This window comes from Chamaea fasciata, unplaced genomic scaffold (assembly GCF_029207755.1).
Source record: "Chamaea fasciata isolate MVZ Bird 193981 ecotype frontalis unplaced genomic scaffold, bChaFas1.0.hap1 SCAF_1, whole genome shotgun sequence".
NCBI lineage: Eukaryota > Metazoa > Chordata > Aves > Passeriformes > Sylviidae > Chamaea > Chamaea fasciata.
In genome coordinates this window covers 25,942,084-25,965,147 of record NW_027094086.1, presented here as the reverse complement: position 1 = coordinate 25,965,147, position 23,064 = coordinate 25,942,084, and the positions used below count along the sequence as shown (strand labels likewise).

At 39.8% G+C, this 23,064-nt stretch overlaps 1 protein-coding gene across 1 annotated transcript; it reads left to right on the top strand.

Moving 5' to 3' along the window:
* The first annotated feature begins 208 nt into the window (after positions 1-208).
* On the top strand, positions 209-20,905 carry RIPK2 (receptor interacting serine/threonine kinase 2). Its single transcript, XM_066179157.1, has 11 exons — positions 209-550; positions 3,770-3,923; positions 5,067-5,222; positions 7,464-7,621; positions 10,648-10,697; positions 11,036-11,197; positions 12,591-12,676; positions 12,866-12,961; positions 13,809-13,914; positions 17,743-17,922; positions 19,050-20,905. The coding sequence occupies exons 1-11, from the start codon at positions 360-362 to the stop codon at positions 19,373-19,375; spliced, it is 1,665 nt and encodes a 554-aa protein (XP_066035254.1). The 5' UTR covers positions 209-359; the 3' UTR covers positions 19,376-20,905.
* Positions 20,906-23,064: the final 2,159 nt, after the last annotated feature.

The window sequence follows — 23,064 nt, the reverse complement described above, 5'->3', positions numbered from 1 at the left end:
TCCAGCTCAGGGGATGCTCCTTCGGACGGGGAGGGGCGATGCTCCATGCATGGCCCGAGGGACGCTCCCCGCCACAGCTCCGGAGGGCGAGGCTGCTGCCCCGGCCCGGCTCTCCGGGGCACCGCCGCCACCGCGCTCCCCGGGCTCGCTCCTCCCATCCCGGCTGCTCCTCCTTCCCGACCCGCGAACCGTGGGACTTACCCACTTTCCGTGAGGAAGTGGCACGTCGGTGGGGTAGAAGGAGGAGAGAACTGCTGGCCAACGGGAGAGCAGGCGGGGCAGGGCGGTGCGGGGGAAGCGAGGAAGCGCGGCCGGAGGAGCGGCGCTCCGGGCCCCGCTGCGCCCGGCGGAGTGCGAGAATGAGCGGCGGGGATGGCGGTGGGCGCCGGGCGGGTGCCCTCAGCTACGGCCTCCCCTCCATCCCCTCCAGCAAACTCCCGGACTTGCGTTTTATCAGCCGGGGCGCTTACGGGACCGTGTCCGCCGCCCGCCACGCCGACTGGAGGGTCCCGGTGGCCCTCAAATGCCTGCAGGGGCCGCTGCTAGACAGGTAACGGGGTGGGCGGGGGGCAGCGCCGGGGCACGGGCCCGGCCGGGCCCGCCTTTCCCTGCGCCAGCGCAAAGAAAGAGTCGAGATGCCGGTCGAAGATGCCGGCGTGGGTTTCTAAGGTCTGTGGATTAGATCATGGGTGTTTCGGGAAGCAGCCTTGCTTTAATTCCACGAGGAAAGGGGATCTCACGAGGATGATTCAGCTTGGGTCAAGAGAAAGTACGGGCCGGCCCCGGAGCTTCCTCTCTTTCGATTATTGTAAAGGGCTGGTTTCAGTCTCGGGCTGTGAGACACTGAGTTGTTTCTTTTGGAGTTTTTTTTTCTTCTGTACTGTGCACCTTGAGCCCTCCTCAAGGTGGGATTGACAGAGTTTGGTTTCTTGCTGGATCTGTTGGTTGCTAACCATTTTGCTGAGATATCAACAGGATATTAAAGTACAGAGATTCTATAGATTTGGTGTTTACATAGAGGAATACAGGGAGTATAATGTTCTATCCATTAGAGAGTGATTCTAGAAGAAGCTTCTCTAAGACAATTCAAAATTATTGGTTTTCCCCAGATCTCACAGTACTGAGAGAAGCTGAGATTTAAAATAATAGGCTTGTGCGCCCCCTGTAAAACTGGTATTTTCCGTGTAACAGTTGGGTTCCCAGTTTTCCAGATACCCAAGTGGCAGCGTATTTATTACAGGAGCTGTCACTCCATGTAAGGGGGCAGCAAGTTGTGCTTTTTTATTCGTCTCTGTCTCATTCAATCCCCATAGTTCCAATTTGTTAACATATCAATGCAAATTTGCCTCTTCTTAGGCTGCCTGGATCCTACCTGACTGTAAACCTGCCTCTGAGTCTTATCTTGGTGTTTTCAGGCTTTTGCCTCAGGTTTCTTTGATCTAGTATTAAGCCTTCTAGGAAGGATAGCTTCACTCAGAAAGGCTTCTAGTCTCTTGACTCCATATACTTGAATACAAGACAAGTTGTTTTTAGCTCTTTCATCTCTTATTGCTCAGGTTTGTGTGTACACAGGCTTTATCTCTGAAATCTTGCCAGAAATGGAATCCTAGTTATGTGGTGTTTTCTGATAACTCAGGGGAGGGACGGACGTGTGTTGTGGGTTTTTTGTTGTTGTTTGTGGATATTTTTTTTTAAATATCTGCTTAAATCCAAGCTAACTGGAAATACAACATTTATCCTCAGAACACAGTTGGGAGAAACCATCACAGTTAGGAGAATGCTATTTTTAGCATTGCAAGAATTTGGATTAGTAGGACATCTAACCTGTGAAATTATGATTAGAAGGACAAGTGAGGTAATCAAAATAATTCCATCACCTCCCATATAGCATACAAAGCCCAGAAATGCTGTCAGAAAACTCAAAGCTGTAAAAAAATCCATTATACCCAAGTCTCAGCAGCAAGTGCTTTGTTGGTGGTACAGTAGGCAATGTAAAATGCCAGCCTGTAAGTATTGTCAGGAGAAGGGATGAGTTCATGGTGCCATTAATTCCCCAAGTGGGAAGTGTGTGCTGTGCATCCCGTAATATGGTATGTGACCAGCCAAGGAGCAAAGCCGGTTGGGAAGCTGTTGTGGGAATGTGCTCATTTAGGCATTGCTCAGTGCCCTTCTGGCATGGAGCAGACAAGGTGAGGTGACTGACAGATGCAGGAATAGACTTCAGTATGTCGCAATTTGTTTCCCTGCTGCAGCTGAATCCCATGCTAATGTGCCTTAGTGTCTGGGAAAACCCCAAAGTTCCTCAAAACTAGTCATTTCTGGAGAGAGGGAGGAAGGTGTAGAGTTGTGTCTTCCATCCCACGCTTGTCTCAAAGGCTGTCTTTTAACTTCTGACATTTCCTAGAGTTTCCTGTAAGTCTTTTTCCATCAAATAGATAAAAGGACCTTAATTTCATAGCCATCTAAATACAAAATTTCCTGCTGCTAAGAGCTACAGGCTTTAGTTCACAAGGCTTCCTCTTTTCCCCATATATCCTGACAGCCTTTTCTTTGTGAGTGCTAAACCCACCTTGATGGATCCAGACTGCCCTGAGTGCTTTGGGGTGTGCCCTGAGCTCGATGGGCACAAGCCAGCTCTCACCCTGGGGCTGTGCTGTGCCCATAACATGGTGCTGTGCTCAACAAATTGTGATGGGCATAGCCCTGGCCCCAGCACAGCCCTCTTGCTTCTGAGTCAGACTGGCTCACATCCAAAGGATCAATCTTAAATGTGCTGTAAATGTCCTGTATTTGAATATCCTAGTCATGTACTTGTACCGGTGTTCACAGGTATAAGATCTAAATGCCTTTTTTTTTTTTTTTTTTCTGAATGGTCCAACTATCCTCATTGACAGCACACCCATTTTTTTCAAGACTATTTGAGATATAAGGCATATCAAATAATTTCTTTTTTTTTAGGGATGGAGTCATACTCAATCTTAAATAAAACTTGACCTTAACAAATCCACATGCTGCAAGGTCTGAATTTGTAAAGATGCATCAAACCCACATTTATGAGGAGTTTTGAAGTAACAGAGTGGATCCACACAGTCAAATTCAGGCATCCAAACATCATGAGGCTGGTCTGTTTCCTGCTTTCTATGTATCTAGGGGATGTTTTGTCCAGAGAGTGATTCAAAGCAGGGGCTGTTTGAGGGAACAATTTATCTTAAAGCATAGTTAATTGTTCCTGTTCCTTCAGAAAGGAACTTCCTTTCCTTCAGAAGTCAAAAGTGCATTCCTTTAACCCCTATTATTTTAATGTACATCAGAGTCCATTAAATTTAAGTGGTTGGAGAATCATGTGTGTTAAAAACTCCACTCTCTAGGAGACAAATACTGGACCTGAATGAAAACTCAGGGTTCGAAGGTGTTCAGTAAAGTGGGAGAAATGCAGCTGCTTGTTACCATTATGGTTGCAAGGAATGGTGAAAGCTGGAAGTTGAGTGTATCCTTATTTACTGGAAACATGGATGAAATGTGTGACAGAAATAGATTTGTGTGGTACAACAAAACCAGGGAAACTGTCCTGTCTTTTCATTTGCAGATTCTGATTTGTCTTACACTGTCTTGGTCTCAAAACAGCTTGGTAGAAGTCAAATGGTGAAAAGGCGGTGGTACTGCGTACAGGGGTATAATTGACAGAGAATATAGCAAGCCCAGCATGTGCTTTGAATTTCCTAGTATTGGTATGGTAATGTATTTTATTTGTTTGCTTGTTTCCTTTAAGCGATAGAAACCACCTTCTAAAAGAAGCAGAGATCTTACACAAAGCCAGGTTTAGTTACATACTGCCAATTTTGGGAATTTGCAACGAGCCTGAATTTCTGGGGATAGTAACAGAATACATGACCAATGGGTCATTAAACCAGCTGTTGCATGGGGTAAGTGTACTTACGGTCTTTAAATATGATACCTGGCTGCTTCAAGGAGATTGCAATATCCACACTTAATTAGTATAGCAAAGTATTTTATTTATAATATTTCACACTAGAAGACAGTCATTATCCGTAGTCATTTTTGGTGCTCAGATAGACCTTCTGTATCTCAAGAAGACAACTAAAACTCAGCTGACTTAAGTTTTATTTGATGTTGTGACATATAATGAGCTTTATAATGTATGTTGAATTTTTACATACAGTCACTTTAAAAATCTCAGTTGTTCTCTAATTAGATTCTGAAATACTTACGCTTGCGTCAGTCTGGGTTTCTGAATTACTGCCAATACAAATATTGATTTTTGTTCACAAGTTTGAGTATTAAAAAAAAAAATTGAAGATTTTTACTTCTGTTTATAGAAGCCAAATATTGCTAATATAAACAGGTATGAATATTTCTACCAGATCTTCTCCTGCACTAAACTCAGTCAGTTGCTCCTATAGCTTGGCCTGAACAGTGTTGCTGCTACAAAGATACTGCAGTTGTGTCCCAACAGCATTGAAGTCTTCTCCACCTTTAATCAGTACACATCTTGTGCCTTAGGGAGCTCAACTGTATGTTTTGCATAAAGGCATTAGTGTCAATATAACTTTTAAGATTTCAGTTGAGTTTTACTGCATTTCTCTTGCTGTGTTATTATTTATAAAGGTAGTATTTTGTGCATAGTTTCAATACAGTGGGGTTTTTTTCCCCAGTGTCAGTTGAAGATATGATTTTTTTGCCATTTTTCGTGTAGAATTAATAAACTGAGGATTGCAAGTTTCATGCAGAAGTCCATCTGTAATTCATATTTCCATATGAATGAGTAATGTAGTAAATGTTCAGCATCATGTATAGCAGTCATTAACTACTATGTGAATGCTAGGGAATGGAAACGTAGCACTGCATAATTGTTTTTCTATAATGTTTCTTTTAACAGCTAATGAGTCTTAATGCTCCGTTACAATTTTTTAAGGAGTTTGTGTAATATATGTTTTAAAAGATTACAGCTTGCCCAAGTCATTTTCTTCTTATAAAATAAGTCTTTGTGTGTGCTGTTAGATCAGAACAGAGGATTATATTCTGGTTTTGTGGTTTTATCTTGGCAGAAAGATGTATATCCTGACATTCCGTGGTGCCTGAGATTCCGCATTCTTTATGAAATTGCTTTGGGAGTAAACTATTTGCACAACATGAATCCTCCATTGCTGCACCATGATTTAAAAACCCAGAACATTTTGCTGGATGATGAGTTTCATGCCAAGGTAGGGGTTTTTAATTCTTATGTTCTTCAGCATCGAGAATGCGTGAAAGAGTTTTCATTATTGTAGAGGAGGAAGGGTGAGGTTGTGGCCATACAGAGAGGATGTAATTGTATGGTGGATTTTTTTCTTCTCTCCTTGCAGACAGAACTTTGGAGTTTTTCTTTTGGAAACTCTGTATTACTCAGTTGTGGACTTTATTTGTCTGAAAAGACCAGAAAGATAGAATTTGGGCTGTTTCTGCTATAACAGTAGCTGATACTCAATAGTGGTGACACTTGTTTGTCAGCCTTCTTAGGGTAGCTACATCTGGCCCTTCCTGAGAAGAAAATAGAAAGTGTCCCTGCCTGAGATGCTCTGACAAGTTACTTCTGATAGGCAGTAGGTCAAATTCAAATGTTAATGCTCCATTCGATACTTAAAATGCAAACTGTTCTGTTGGTGTAGTATAAGAACATTTAGAGCAAGACTGCAAAATCTTACTGTGTTGGAAGATGGCTTTTGTGAAACTCCTTAGAACAAGCAAACATACATACAGAAGTATCAGTAGTTCAAAACTTTATTTCTGCCTTTTAAAATACCACTACCATGATATAAAAAAGAGACTGGAAGTACTTCTGACAAAATGTTTAGGTGCTTCCATAATTGCAAGAGTTGTGTTTGTTGTTTCTTGCTTTTTAAAAAAAGAACTGTTTTTATAATTGATATATTACTCAAGTTAATGGAAATAAGAGATATTTTGCGCTGAATTTATACTTGAAAACTCAATGTTTCAGTTGTTACTGTAAGCTGAGTCTCTTTGTGAGTCCTTTGAGCAAAGATTTGCTGCTGGTTTTGTTGCATAGAAATTTTTCTTGGCAGCCAAGTACATCACACGGCTTTGTCTCTGCTCACACCCTCAGTTATACTTCCTCCCACTCGGTTGTGCTGGCATTGCCATCTCTCGAGCTTCCTGATAAACCTGATCAGGGAGCTAGTCCAAGTCATTTTTTTATCCACTCTCTTTTTAATCTGTAGCAGCTTCGGTGTGGCCCGGTGCTCTGCCTGATCATATCTGAGCAGTTTCTTTGCTGAGGCAATTGAAGGGAAGAGGTTAACTCTTGCATACCTTCCCTGCCTCCTGTAAGGAGTGTCCTTAGGGTTTTAAGTGAAGCAAGATTTTCTAAATTAGTACAGCTGACAGGAAATGCAAACCAAGTTATCATGCATGCTAAATAGAAGAGATACTGCATCTGTGTAAAAGTAACACCATTCAAAGTGTGCCTGTGACTGTCCCTGATCTGCTGAACGAGTAAGAGTTAAGACCAGTTACAATGAGGAAGGCTTGATGAGAGTGAATTGTAGTTAAGAAAGGTTACTTTTCATTGTGGATTTTGATGTATGCTCTTCAGAAAGCTTGTTTCTGTTATCACCACAGCGCTGCTTTGCACAGGCATCTTGGTTGAAAATGTTTTTGCTGTGATGCAAATGCTGTACAAGTGCAGAGCTGGTAGCTGGCTGCTTATCTCTCATGTATGCCAGACACTGCAGCTCAGCCAGCAGGTGCATTCTGCTGAATGTTTCTCTCCTTATCCATAACCTAATCTGACATCTGGCACCCTGGCTCCTGGATGTCTGAGGATGTAAACTGAAGTCAGCTAATTCTTCATATAGATGCACTGTGTCCTGTAGAAAGGAGCAAGGCCCCAGAGTGCACAGGAAAGAAAATATTCAACAACTTTTGCAGCACAGAATTTCAGAATATCAAATTTATTAATTCAGGAATAATATGTCATAGTTATGGGAGTGAGGTGAAGTGCCCTAAGATTTTTTCTGTGAGAGGAACTGCCTCGGCATATTGGCAAGCTGCGTTACGTACAACTATTATGATTCGTACTAAACTTGTGCTTTCTTCAGAACCAGAGAGCTACAAGTAATCAATGGTTTTTTGTTTGCTTTTTTAACACAGGGAAGTAATTTTGTTCATATGGTACAGCTATCTACAGCAGATTCCTCAGCCATACTGTACATGAGTCCTTAAAAGAACAGGATGGGACAGTGCTATAGGGATAGCATGAGTCATGAGCTGGGAATGCTTTATGAACTGGAGTTGATGTTTCCTGTTGCTAGGAGAACAACATACTTTCTGTGTGTCAGGTTAAGTGCTTTGAGTGACCTCTTCTGGGCATATTTCAGGAATTTCAAACAACTGTCAGCAGATAAATCCAGTTTTTCTTCTCAGAACAACTGATTTGACCTTTCCAGATTGCAGATTTTGGCATGTCCAAATGGCGTGTCATATCCATGTCGCAATCACGGAGCGAATCCTCCTTGCCAGAAGGAGGGACAATTATCTACATGCCACCTGAGGATTACAACCCCAGCCAGAAAACCCGGGCAAGTGTGAAACATGATATCTACAGGTAACTCCTCTTGTTCTCTAGTGGGATTTGAAATCTCAACTCAGATTTGATTTATTGAACTTAGATTTTAACATATTCTCAGCAATTTTATTATTTTCAGTGATGATGTCATAGCTATATAGGTGAAATGGATTGGGAAATAAAGAATTGAGTAATAGTTGGATTTAATGACTCATTTCTGTTGTGCTGTGACAAGTGTAATGCTCCAAAATTAAACTGACACTACAGAAATAGGTAGGGGAGACTGGTTTCTGTAAATGAGCATACACATACAGACAGTGTTGGGAAAGGAGAAGGCCATTCACACCATTAACTCAAAGCACATACTCTTGTAATTTGTGTAATCAAATAACATAATTTGCAGAATGTACTTGGGGGGAAGAAGAAAATGTATTTTTGGAAGGGGGTAGATAAAAACAGGATAATGGGATTGGAGAAAGTAGCTACAATAATCTCCTTAAGGAATAATTTACTTTATGAAAGTTGTGGTAGTTTTGTGTTGGGCAGTCCTTAGTAGAAGTAGTAGAATAGGTGGTGACCCAAATAACAAAAAGAAATCTCTCTGAGGATACTGGAGTTGCACTTGGCTGGTCTGAAATGGTTTGGAGAACTCAGAGATTACTTGAAGATTTTGGGAGGAATTGTCGTGTGTAGAGGAAGATTGAGGAGGCATGAACTGGCCAATCACTGTGACAGTGTCCATCATTCTGGTGCAGTCTGCCACCTTTACCTTCACTGATCTCTGACATGGCTGTATCTTGGTGAGAGATGACTCAGTCTCAGGGGGTCCTACTGACTTGCAAGGAAACCACAATTTCCCCTAATTATCCCTTACCCTTAAGGATCACGTGAAGTTCCTTGACATTCCTGCCCAAAGAATACAGATGACAACATACCTGCTTCCCTTACCCTTCTCCCTAGAGAAGATTCGGATAAGGAGAACATTGAAAAGAAGAAAAGGTGTATTAAGGGGAAAGAAAGGGTGTCTGGTGGCTTAATGAATGGGTAGAGATGAAGGAGACAAATGTTACTTAGAAAGAAAATAATATTTTCAGAGGAATAACAACCAAATAGGAGAAAATATGAGAACACATCAGTAGAAGAGTGTAGAAAACAGATAAATTAGGAAGGAAAAAGATTATGTGAGAAGAAAGAAGAGAAGGTGAGACAACATTGGAAAGACATGTTCAAGGCAGGAACACATGAAGGTGCAGAGACAGTGAAGGACCACCAGAAAGCCACACAGGAGGTTCTGTGCTCATGATCAGGAAGAGATGCTACAAAGCAGAAATAAGAAAGGAAAAAAAAAAGCAGGAATATGAAAGGAAAAAGGAATAGTGTAAAGAGTAATTCTGCAGTGTTGTCGAACTGAGAAAATAATCTTTAACTGCAGAGAGTTTTCAAACTGAATGAAAGATATTATTAAATATTTGGATATTTTCTGGATGTGTAATTAATTGATCACATCTGAGTGTTGTTGAGATGTTGAAGTTAATTTGTGAGGATCTTTCTTAAAGAAACAAATTGTTTAAACAACAGTCAAGCAGCTTAACTTCTACAGAAGGGATGATTTTCTGTACCAAAAAAAATCAGCCTGCATGGATTTGTCAGGAGTACTGCAAAAGCAGACTTTTTAACAGGGAGAACTGCTTTTATTAAAAGCTATGGGAGTAAATTTCATCATTGAAGAATGTTAAAATGTAAACAGAATAAATAGGAAAACTCAATTTCTATTATTTGATTTTAAGCATCAGTTATTTTTTACTTCATTTTTTTGAATTCTCGGTAGCTGTCGGATAGTGCAGTGCTCTAAGGCGGTTAAATGTAACCTGTATGAAAAATTTGCTACTTCTTAGTGATGTAGGAAGGAAGCTCAGTACATTCATACCAAGGGTGGGGAGCAAGCCTTAACAGCAATTGATCATGGTGATCATTTTCTGGAATGGCACTGTCACAATGCTTATGAAGACTTGGACTGTATGGAAATACACACTTCTTATTACGTTGCATGTATTCTGAAGTTATGGAAGCACTGAAGATTTAGCCTAGATTGTCTTTTCTAAATCCAGAACTGGATACTTGAATACAGTGCTGTGATTAATATTAGGACCTTTTTATGGAGCTTGATTTAGAAATGGTAGAATATATAAGGAAAATTTGGAGAGAAGGACTGAGAAGTCAATGCTGTTTTTAAATGAAATCAGCCAAACTTATTTAAAGTTCAAAGTTGTTTAAAGTTACCTCTTTCTATTATATCCTGAGGGCTGAAGAGAGTGATAGTTTACTAAAGATGGGGCAAGTTTGTACTCCCTGGACCACTTGCCATTCATGTTGGTGTGAGTGGAAAAGAAGGTCACTGGTTTGAGTAAGCACATGTGTGTTCAGTCTCCTGGCATTAGTTCAGAGTAGTCTTCCCAAGAGTCTGGTTTGGAAAGTGAATGCTGTGTGTGACTTCTCTCCCTACGGAGAAGATTGCAAGTGTTGGAAGCATATATGGGGAAGGAGGGAGCTGGAGGGGGCGTCCCACTCCAGCAAGTTTGTGTCTCACCTGCCTCAGCCACATGGTGTTGAGATAGACCTGTGGATCAAAGCCACCCTCCCTGCTAACACCCAGCTTCTCCTAGGAATGTCAGGGAGTGTCAGTCCATGCTGGGAAGTTGTGAGAGTATTGCAGTTAGGACAGAGCAGTTGGCTCTCTGGAGCTCACTTTAATTTGCATGCTGAGATTTAAACTCCATGTACGTAATTCACAACATATAAGCAGAGCCAAGTTGACACAGATTTGGAATTCAAGTTTATACGCCATTGATCTTGTCTGTACTTAATAGTATTAACTAGTTCTAGATGAAGTCACCTGCTGGTTTTCATATATTCATGTCATCATTTTAGCTAGCTATAGTCAGTCCCATGTGTGCTTGCAGGACCGTTTTACCAAAATGTTTTAAATAAAATGTAAAGCTGAGCAATTGTGTTGTTAAGTGTTGGTATCTAAAATAACATCTTTTGTGCTTTTTATACATAAACAGTTATGCAGTTATCATGTGGGAAGTAATGTCAAGGAAACAGCCATTTGAAGGTAAGGCCATGTCTTCCTTTAATTTTTTCTTCCTGCCTTACCTAGAGGTTAAAAATGAAACCTGGGGATTTAATTTTAGGGGTTGCTTTCTAATAATTCCACTTTTAAGCTTGTTGAAGAACACTTTGAAATACTTTTCAAATTAGACTATTTTTTAGTATCTTTTTTAATTACAGAGATGCTTCATAAATTAAGAATACCTTTTTGTTAATTAAGAAACATAACCTTGTTTTGCTGAGCTATAAATTCTATGTCTGCAAACTGAATTACTCCTCCTATATAGTAAGGTCTTTATAATGCATGTATTTCTAATGACTTCACAATGTCTGTTTTGACAGAAGTTATAAACCCCTTGCAGATAATGTACAGCGTGTCCCAAGGGCAGCGACTAGATTTGAGTGAAGGAAGTCTATCAGTGGATATTCCTCATCGAGGGCTTATCATAAGACTGATGGAAAGTGGATGGGCACAAAACCCAGATGAAAGACCATCATTCTTAAGTGAGTTTACCTTGCCAGATTTCTGTTGAACATGGTACTTACAGAGTAAGGTTATAATCACGAAAGGGAAGTGTTAAAGATGTCAGGAGATCTGTGTGCTCATCTTGTTTCATATGATAAGGTGTTTGCCTGCTTTCTTCATGTCTGTAAACAAACTTTTATGAATGGAATTATGTGTGTGCCATGAAACCAGGTTGGTTGTTGTAGTCTTGTGCATTTGCCATCTCTTAATTTACCTGTAAAAAAGCAGCATGTTTTGTTTAACTACTTGTGTTTGGAGGTTATTGTTTTGTTGAAAATAATGTGGGGTTTTTAAGGGGGGATGGGAGCAATGAAGTATAAAATGGGTACTGTGGGATTTATGAGCAGCAAACCAACACCAATAAACCATTGCACATTAGTGACTCCAACTTGTATTTGCATCTCAGTGCAAAGCTTTCACTGACACTGACACTTTATCTTTTATTGTTCCATCTCCTTTACCAAGCAAGAGCTGGATTTTTTTTTCCAAGCAGGGAAATGTATCTAAATACAGTATTTTCTAAAATCAAAAAAAAAAAAGAGACACATCATGATATTTCCATATTCATTCCTGTTTTCTTATGCCAATTAACAAAAAAATTAAGTGTATGATCAAACTGAAGGGAAAATTACCTGGGATATGTACTATGTGAGCTAACTTGGATTCTCTTTTTAGTGTCGTGTGTGTAGTAAGATGGTCTTTGAAACAAACCGATGCATTGCTTTTGCCACTACTTTACTATCATAAAAAGAAAGAAGAAGTTGCAAAACTGTTGCAAAATTAGGGGAAGTACAGCTCACTGATGGGAAACTTAAGCAATTACCATAGCAGAAGGACACAGAAGCTCTGAGGCCAGTGTCATTTGGTTTCACTGGATGTGATCAGTCAGTGCTTTGACTACCCCATCCTCTCTGGCCTCGTGCCTTAAGCATGTATTCTGGATATTGATGTGTTGGGGGTGTGTTTGTTTATTTTTCTGGTATAAATATTTAACACCTCTTCTGGAGTGGGAAGACAGCAACACACTCTGAGGTCTTATGGTGTTTGGTCCCATTCAGCTAATCAGGCTTGGTGGGGCTACCTTAAAACACAGCAAACTCACCAATCTCTCCCTTCCATGAATGCCAGACTTGCAGTCCAGCGCTATCCTGGATCTCTTTTGGTACACAGGGTTCAGGTGGCCAGGTCAGGGCTTCTTTTGGTGGTGTGAACTGGTCTAACAGAAGCAAGCAGCTTCTGTTTTAGCAGCTTAAGTGGTTTGATACATGTCAATAGACAAATTATTTTTGTAAGTGTGAGAAAAACACTTTATTACAGTGACAACTTGATTTCCACTTCAAACCATTCACCAAGTACTCTTCCCTTGTTCAGAATGTTTAATAGACCTGGAGCCAGTTCTGCGGACATTTGATGAAATAGCTATGCTGGAAGCAGTAATTCTGTTAAAGAGATCAAAGGTAAGTAGCTTTTGTTACAGTCATGAGTTGGTCAGATAAGTTGGTAACTTTCACTTGCTAAAAGAGGTGTAATCTCCTTTATCATTTCTCCTTTGTCTAATCTTGTATTTGGTTGAAACGTGAGTTTGTACAGAACTGTCCTCCTGTCTTATAGCAGAAATTTAATACAGGTAAATATTTCTCTTCCAGTCACTGTATGAATCAGAAAGTATTTACAAGAGTGGAAAGAAAGCAAATGTGGAGCAGATATCTCTAAACATACCTCTAAACATACATCCCGAAAAGGTAAATACTTTACATGTTACATTTGGTATGTCAGCATCCTGAGAGATTAAAGGAAGGTTTACTTGGTAAGGGGAGTTGTTCTGCACTTTCCTTTGCAGTCAGGAAAGGCATGAAATGCATTACTTGAGCCAGGGTGTCACAAATGCAAAGCCATATATGTGAAGATAGAAAAGGGTGAGTATGCAGAAATTGGAAGGGCATCTAAATACGGGGAAGCTCTAAATATGGCATGGAGCTCTGTCAGGGGAGGTTTAGACTGGTATCAGGAAAAGGTTCTTCACCCAGAGGACGATCAGGCACTGGAACTGGCTCCCCAGGGAATTGGTCACAGCACCAAGCCCAGCAGTGTTTTAAGAAGTGTTTACACAATGCTCTTGGGTAAATGGTGTGACTCTTGGAGTGGTCCTATGCAGGGCCAGCAATTGGACTTGATGATCTTTGTGGGTCTCTTCCTATTCCACATATTCTGTGTGTCTGTGATCCCCTCAAGGAGGAATGCAGCACACAATGCCTGCCAATAGGAAGAGATTGTCTACTGCTCCCTCACACCTCTACAGAGCTTGCTTGTATAAGGTCATATAGATTTGCCTTTATATATTGATTCTTAATGCTGCTGCTTTTGGTTCTTACTAGTAGTTAAACTTGTGTACAAAATTGCTGTCCTCTTTGGAAACACACATGTATTGGGATTTCATGATTTCTTCCAATTTACTATCTTTTAATTGTGCTGTCTACTGAGCATTTAGATAGCAGGGGGAACATGGTGATGGGAAGGTTCTCTGTAAAAAAATTGCAACTTCATATTTGTTTAATGTGCCTGTTTAATATACACCTGGATTTCTTTCAGCCGACATACTCTAGCTCCATACAGTGTGATGCACTTCCCCTTCGGAGCATCTCTCCAGATACATCAAAATTCAAGTCTATTCCCCAGTATAATATCCTCTCATCAGGTGAGATACTCTTGACTTTGTGTAAATTTAAGTTGCCATTGCAGCTTTACATTCATGCTGTGACATTGCATTTGTGTAATAGAAAGTTGGGTCTCTCTATGTCAGAAAAAATGTCTCTTGTAAACTTTGTGCTCTGGGTAAAAAACTAGAGTATTTAAGCTCTGATTTTCTATTCCTATCACCTGAGAAATCTCTATAGGTTCAGTTTTCCTACTTAAGAGTTTTGAGTGCAGAGCTAACATTTTTTGTCCCTTCAGATTCTTGGCAGTTTAGTTAACTGGGTTCTTTTGTTTTGTTTTGTTTTGTTTTTTAATTTGTGAACTACTTCTGAATATAAAAAAGGCTACACATTTTAAGGCATTCTAGATAGTTTCCAGTGCCAGTTTCTAGATAATTTTTAATTCAATAAGTAAAAATGTCTTTAATAGATTGCTTTGCAAAAGTGTCTGCACAGATCTTTTGTAATATCCCCTTTTATGAATAAAAGTTGGAAAAATTCCCTGAGAAAACTCAATTTTGAGGTTTGGCTGACATCAGAAGCCAGAAATATACGATGGAACCCAGGTGGAATAGCAATACCTTGTGAAACTAAAACTGCATTTAAGTTTATTCACTTGACGGAATGTAAACATTTTTCAAAAGAATGGAGTGTCCTCTGGCATTGCAGGGACCAGGAGTATGAAAGCAGACAAGACTGTTGAGTTCACTGCTATAAAATAGGATATCAAAAAGTATTCTGAGGTGCTGCAAAACCAGAGATACTCTTGTAGAGTTAGGAGAGCACAGACAGTTCCTGTTTCAGCGCCTGTTTGAACACATACACAATTTTGAACTTCTACTCAGTGTACAAATACAGGAGGAATTTGGGTAAATAAATTGCAGGGTACTTTGGCTGTACCTCAACTGAAGCATTTATCTATACAGCATAAAAACCTCAGAGATGAAGAATAACTCATATTTACCTAGTTTAGTAAGTATGTTGTGCTGAATTTTAGAACATGGAGTATTAGTTTGAACATGAGCATGGACTGTAAGTGTAATCACATAAGTTAATGATAAATATCAGCCTTTCTTGCTGCTGGTTCCTGTTACAAATTGTTGTGTCTATCTGTGGAGGGCATCAATGAAAATTTGTTGGTACAATTGATCTGATTGGTCAGCTGATGATCGTTTTATAGAGTTATTGCTTAGACTTTATTGTGTTATGTATAGATACTGTAAAGCTTGTGAAAACAGTGCCTACAAAACCCTGCTGCAGAAGTGTTGTTATTACTTTGCCAATGGTTGCATCAGGTAGTGTTGTAATGGGAATTAGGACTGACATTCCTCTTGCTTTTCAAATTCAGATGCAATTGTTTCAGGTGAAAATTCCATTCCAGGTAGCTGTTAGCAAGAGGAGCTTTGCATGGCACCAAGGCAGAAGTTAATGACTACAGAGTCTAGCTGAGTTAATGACTATACATACTTGTTTTTTCCATCAGTACGATCAGAATACTTTTTCAGTATTCAGAAAATTGCTTCTTCAGAGTTAAGACTTGTCTTCTAGCCTTTAGTCCTTCTTTTCATCTTTACTTTTTTCTTCTCCCTTCCCTAGCAAGCTTTTCTTGGGTATTTCTTCAAACAGCTCTTTTCCCTCTTCCCATTTCCTTTCTGATACAGAGAATAATCCTTTAATATACTTTGTTTTGCTAGATGAACAGGATGCACTCTTTTGAAATCCCTTTGTAAAATAAAATAATCTTTATTCTCATACTTTCCTAACTAGTCCTCCTGGTGCATGTTTTGACTTAAGTAATTGTACTAAGGCTGTGTAGTATTATGAGAGACATGACAAACTTTTTCTTGTCTACAAACTCCCCCTTACTTCATATACCTCAGAACTTTATTTTTCCTTTCTCACAAGGTCCTTCTTTACAGAATAATCTACTTAGGGATTGCTTTTATTCCTCATCTCACTTCTAATCATTAGCCCTAGCTTGAAACAGGAAGTCTAAATCTAATATTTTTCCTTCTTCTTCTGTTTCAATTACTCCAGTCTCCTAGGTCACCCAGTTCTTTTTGAGTAACTTGAGTCAATCTGTTTTTTCTGAATAATATCTGAATAATTCTCATTTGCTCTTTTTTTTTTTTTTTTTTTTTTTTTTTTTTTTTTTTTGAGGGAACTGAGGTTGTTTAGCCTGGAGAAAAGGAGGCTTAGAGAGGAAATTTTGCTCCTTTGCTCTCTGCAACTACCTGAGAGGAGATTGTAGCCCAGTGGGGGCCTCTTAACTGACAAGCAATTGCAGCAAGAAGTAGGATGAGAGGAAATGGCCCTGAGTTGTGTCAGGGGAGGTTTAGATTGGATATTAGGAAAAATTTCTTCATGGAAAGAGTTGTCAAGCATTGGAACAGGCTGCCCAGAGAAGTGGTTTAGTCACCAGCCCTGGAGGCATTTAAAAGACGTGTAGACATGGCACTTCAGGACACGGGGCAGTGCTGGACTTGATGATCTCAGGGGTCTTTCCAATGGAAACCATTGTGTGACTTTATGATTTTTTTTTAAGCTGTGGTCAGTATTCAAGGTCATTCTCTCATACCAGTACAATCCCAGTAGTTTTGTCTTTATATTATGAAATTAAATATGTGCCTAAAAATGTATAGCAATCTATCCCAGCACAGCTGCTTGAAATGCTTTCCTGAAATGATCTTTCACTCACAGTGGTTGTCTCCTAATCCCCTCTTTTCATGCAGTAGATAATATCTGCTGCTTCACAGTACATAGCTCTGCCCAACTTTCGCTCTTGTTCACAAAATAAAAAACTAGTTACTATGAGTTCTAGTCCACCATTTTAAAGTACTGAGATGGAGTTTATTCCACATTTTCCCATTCCTGCTCTTGTGTACTTACAGACATATTCTTCTACAGGTCAAGGAAGAGCTGGGAATACACCTTCAGATTTCCCCATTGGACAGGTAATCTGAAGTTGTCCATGGGGCTACCTCATTGTGTCTTTAGATGCTCATCTGAATTCTTGCATCTCTGGTTCTTAATTAACATCTTAGTTATTGTCTTTATCAAGTGACACAGTGAAAGTCTAATCAAAGCTATTTGCAGAGTTAGGCACATATCCTGTAGTTCATTTCTCATCAGCTGTTTGTCATCCCTTCCTTGTGTCATTCCTACTGCTGCTTTCATATCTGTCATCCTTTTCTACTGTAAAAGAATCCTAAAACTAGGAACTGTTAAACTTTCCACTTGATAGAAATTCTTTTTATTTTTATTTGCAAAAGTTTACATGAAGCTTTCATGTAGTCATATTCTGTTTTGGACTGTGAAAAGCTTCCATTGGCCTCCCACTGAACGTTAACTTCTCCCACTGCTCTTCATGTCCTTTTCCCCCATCTGAATCTTTATTTTAATATTTTCACCTTTGTGACACTGCCGAACTTCATCAAAATAAGTGAGTCTGCTTTCCTGCTGACTTCTAGTTACCTCTCCAAATACTCAAAGGATTTATTTTGTTCTTCTAGTCCCTAAAAAAAATTTTCTATCAAACAGAGCTTTTTTGTTAAAGTTTGCATCTGACAGATTTATAATCTCAATATTTCTTTAAAATAAAGCAGGACCCCAAACCACAGTCAGGCCCTGAAAAAATGTGAGGGACATAAATGTACTCAGAATTTGAGTATCAGGACTAATTTGTTGTACATCATGTAAAAGTAGTTGGTTTATGACTTCTCCTGTGAAATTGCTCTAAATAATCTCTGATGGGTGTATTTTATTTGAACACAGAAGTAATACAGATTGTTCTCTTTTTTTTTGCCTTCTTTTTTTTTTCTTTGTCTAAGATGGAAACTCTGGGTGTCTACACTCTCTGAGCAGCCAGAGCACGGATGGAAATCTGTCTGTAACTCAGAGTGCCAAAGTCCTTGTGCCTCCATACAGCACTGTTCTCTCGTCTGACAAGAGTATTTCAGATGCCTCAGGTTCTGCATCCTGTGTGCTGCAGTCATCGCCAGTTCCTTCAGGTACAGCAAACACTATTTGATTCCAAGACCCACAATAAGTGTTCTAACATGGAATGTATGTCTGTATGAAATGGAAACTGGAACTGTTACTCACCTGCAAAATGAAAACAAAACATCTGCAAATTAAGAACACAAAATTAAATAATTCTGTCCTTGTAGACTTATATTACAAAGTAAGCAAAACCAGGGTAAAATGTGATCAAGTACAGGTACCTGTACCTACTAGCTTTTTTCTCTCCTCCTAATCAGATTCCTGCTGCCGTGGGTCTTCCTTATCCCATTCTCTTTGCTCATATTATTTCTCCTATCTCCTACTACTATAGCAGTGCTACAGTCCAGCGGAAGAGGAGGAAAACTTAGCTCAAACTTAGTCACCGTGTTGCCTGTCACTTCTCACCTTTCAGGCTTTCCAGTCTTCCATTTAATAATGGTGGGGCTGAAAGAAGCAACAACTGTGTCAGCATCTCACCTGTAATGATCCTCTGTGTTAGTTGAGAGCTCACTACAGTATAATTTTATTCATCAAATAACTGTTAAAATAACTGTTAAAAGTTAACAAAAAGAAATTTTAATGATGAATTATTCAGAAATATTTTTTGAGGGGCCACTCAATAACATGCAACTTTGTAGAGATCTATTGCATCATCCCTCTTTTGGAAATATGAGAATCAACAACTTCTCACTGTGTGAAACCTCATCTTGGGAAAAATACTAGGAAACTACAGGGATGTTTTCAGTAATCTTCAATAAAAATGCCCCTGGAAAGTGAATTTACCACCTGTCTCTTTTTAGTATCAGGCTGGGTTGAACACTGGAACAGGTTGCCCATGGAGGCTGCAGAGGTACCATCACTTGGAGATGCTCAAAATTCAGCTGGACAAGGCCCTGAGCAACCTGAGTTATCCTTGAAGTTGGCCCAGCTTTGAGCAGGCCATTACATCAGATGATCTCCTTGAGGGTCCCTTCCAACCTAAATTATTCTGTGATTCAGATAGAATAAATAACCACCAAATTTGTCAAATTGGAACATTTTAACAGCTTTTTTTAGCTTGTTCTTTGTTCTGTTGCAATATTTGTTGACAGACAGTTACAATCCCTTCCTTTTTTCTAATCCTTTCCAATCTCAGATTTTGTATTGGAAACCATACAACAGAATGTAGCTCATCAGTGGATCCAAAGTAAAAGAGAAGAAATTATTGATCAGATGACTGAAGCATGTTTGAATCAATCACTGGATGCTCTTCTATCAAGATTTTTACTCATGAAAGAAGATTATGAACTTATATGCACCAAACCTACAAGGACATCAAAAGTACGACAACTGCTTGATACTTCAGACAGCCAAGGAGAGGACTTCGCCAGAATTATAGTACAAAAGTTGAAAGATAACAAACAGCTTGGACTTCAGCCTTATCCAGATATTGTATCTAATTCTCAAAGACTGTATCTTTAAATTTATTTTTTCTTTATGAAACCACGTGAATATTTCTTAGAGTATGATTCTTGTTTCTATATAGTATTTTACATATGTGCAGCTTTGTCTTTACTGTGCCTTTGTAGAGTGTCAGAAATGACCCTGAGTTCTTCCAGCCTGCATTTGGTCAGTGACCAATTAAGTTGGAGTGCAATCATAAAGCCAAATATGGTTATGACAGTTGTTGACTCATTTTATAAAAGTATTTTGTTCATACATGACAAAGAAAAACATTAAAGGTTCACCATTTTACATATTTGCTGTTTATACACATCCTTTCCTTTTATCTCACAGGACTGAGACATCTCAACAGGGCATGTTTTGTTTTTTTTTTTTCTCCTCCCATCTGCTCTTTCTCACAGAGGAGAAGAAAAAAATCTAGGTGCTCTTTTCCAGGGCAGTTCTGCTGTGTGTATAATAAGCTTTCTTCCTTAAGCCATGCTGGTGTGCATACTGGAGAGGAGTGGTAGGTAGGAGGAAGTGTACATTGCTTTTTTACAGGACTTTTTATTGTTTTAGTTTGGATTTTTTCCCCATTTTGTTGCAGAGCAAGTGCCTCAGATGACTACATAAGAAGAATGTTAGTCCAAAGAGAAGCCCACGGGCGAGGAGGATATTGTGCTTGTCATCTTTGTTCTGCTCAGAAGTGATACAGTAGAAAGGCTGCAGCTATAGCATTTTACATTGTGTGGTTATAACCACTTGAGCTATTCTTGAAATCATAGCAGGATGAGATCCAGAAAGAGCTTACATACGGGCATCCTCAGTTAATATCTCCTGAACATTTCCTTGGTCATCTGCCTTGCATTTGTCACCTGCCATCTTCCCACCCCTTCGCTTTGTCATCTGCCATAAATAACTAATTTTGTCATGTTGCTAGATCATACTTTTAGCTCAATTTTATTTTTGGTATTTAGATAATGAACAGTACTTGGGTCTGTACAAAGATCAATCATGCCCTGCCTTGCCATACTGGAAGTAATGCGCAGGGGTCTCTTCTGCTGTGACCTTCTCCAGATCACATCTCTGCCGCCCTTTTTTGTCTGAAGGATGGTAACATGCTGAGGCACAGATGGAGCCACCTGAGAGGAAAAGGTATGTGGTGTTTTTTTCAGTTCGTTTCACAGGACCTTAGTGACTTTATCCAGACTTCTTCAAAAATAGTAAAAAATTACTTGTTTTAATTTGTCAAAACACAGCACAGGCAGATTATTTTTTCAAGCACTAATAAATAATTACAATTTCTGCTCAGGCTGTCTAAAATTTGGGAAAATGCAAACTCCACATACAAGAATGGTGAAATATACCTAAGTTACCATAGAAAAAGGAGCAGATAAATGAAAAATCCTAAGTGATGGCTATTTCAAAACATATGGACATGTGAGATCTGCCCCATTTCAATGATTCAAGTTTCAGCATGGTCGTTACTGGTTGCCAACGGCTTATTTTTTCAGCATCTTTATGATTTTAGAAACTCAATCACAATACAATGTATAGTTTCTTGGATAGGAGAGGTTTAAAATTGTTTCTAATAAAGTAAGTTGTTGACATAAACTGACTGACATATTTGCCTTTTATCCTGCTTCTTTCTGGAGGCTGTAAAATTAAAGTTAGATAGCTGAAACCAGGACTATGGTGCAATGAATGCCTGTGCTTTTCCTAGAGCAGACCTAATGATGTCTATCAGGGAAAGATCTGAGGAAAGCTGATGCCAGAACTGTGTGTTTCACTGCACATCACATTTTAAGTCACAATTGTTTATTATTATTGGTGCTTAAAATAAGATTTTTGTCTTGCAAGGTAGCAAAGTAAGATTTCTTCAATGTGCATCCAAAATTATTCATTAGGAACTTTCCTAAGGACCCACTGTAAGACAGCTGCATGAGGGAAAAGAGCATCCTGCAGTTTTCAAAGTCTCCCTGCTGACTCCTGCCTGTCAGTACAGAACTAGCTTGGTTTCCCTTAATTACAATGATAAATGTGGCCCTATGGAGTCACATTCAGGAATGGTGCTGTCACACTGCAGCAATCACTATGGGCTGCTCCTCTTCATGTACCACCACAGCTGCAGAAAAAGTGATTTTCTACCCCCAGCTCTGAATATGCCCACATCTGTAAGGCCATGAGCATTCCAGCCAAAGCCCAGCCCTCCAAGGAAACCCTGAGGGCATTCAGTATGAAAAACCTGGGCTAATCTCTCTCCTCTTTCCTTGGACCCTGAGCCTCCCTCCATGATGGAGGACAATCATAGAATAGTTCAGGGTAGAAGGGACCACTAAGGGTCAACTAGTCCAGCCCTTCTGCCATGGTCAGGGACATCTTCATCTAGATGAGGTTGTTCAGAGCCCTGTCAAGTTATGACCCTGAATGTTTCCAGGGCATCAGACACTACCACTCTGGGCAACATCAGCCCACCCTCTGCACCATGTTAGGCACACACAGATTTCCTTGAATGAAAGGGTGGAAGGGGCAGCCATGGTTGAGGCTTGAGAGATACAGACAACAGCATGAGGAGAATGATTTGGGGTCGGCATGGGGGAAGAGAGGTGGAGGTTTTGTGCTTGGCCGCACAGAGTGAAGGGTGTGTGGAGGTGACAGACATGAGAGTCAATATGAGCCACAGTCTGACACTTCTGTTGTTTTACAGTTGTTTTACCAGTATTTTGTACATTCCTCACTTCTTCATTGCAATTCCAAACAGATTTTTCTGCTTTTTCACTCCAAGGGGAAATGCTGCTGATGTTTCAGACTGACAGTAAAAGCTTTTCACTGAGTTTTAACAGCTCACTGAAAGCCTTTCAAAATGTGCACATGCCTTTTTGCATGTACACAGGGGGAAATAGAAACTTAGGACTACGCATACTATTTTGTGTTTGTTGGCATTAGATTTTGTATGGTATTTTAGCACCTTGTCACTTAGTAGTGCCTGCTCCTTGTTCTTGCTCCCATACCTGAAGTTAACATGGCTGGAAGAAGATTGTTGGTCTGTGAGCTATATTCTGTCCTGCATCAACTTCATGGTGAAGTAAGATCTGATTTTATCAAGATGACACAAATGGTGAGCTTTATGTGTCATTCAGAGTCTTGCAGCTAATGGTAGAGGGTGTTTGGCAGTGTGTTTTCAATCAGGGTTCAGTGTAAGTGCATCTGTTGTGGATGAGCACTGTAGGGGCCTGTGCTGGCTGAGGCACAGAGGGCAGAGTTAAGGAACAGGAGGAAGCAGAGGACTTGGCAGGGGTACCACTGAGCTGTTGCTGCAGCTGAGCAATGGTATGAATGAAGGGGGCTCTGGAAATAATTGAAGTAGTCTTGTTTCCAGTGCAGAGCATAAAAAGCCTTCCTGAGCAGTAATGGAAGCGTGGGCAAGAAACCAGAAAATGCCACAGGTTTATTCAGGCACACATGCCTTACTTTCCTGTTCAAGAAGGAAATGCGTGTTTACATGTAACTAAGACACACAGAAGAACTATTGTGAAGAGTAAGTTGGTGCAGGAAAAGCCTCACTGCAAAAATTCTTATCAAATCCTGGAATACTGTAAAAATGAGTAAGAAAAACTTGTTACAAAGGCAATAACATCCACTTCTCTACATTAACCATGTTGCTTACTTAAAATGCAAGATTAAATGCAATATTCCTTGGCAAAGGAACTAGATTTTGTTTTGTTTAA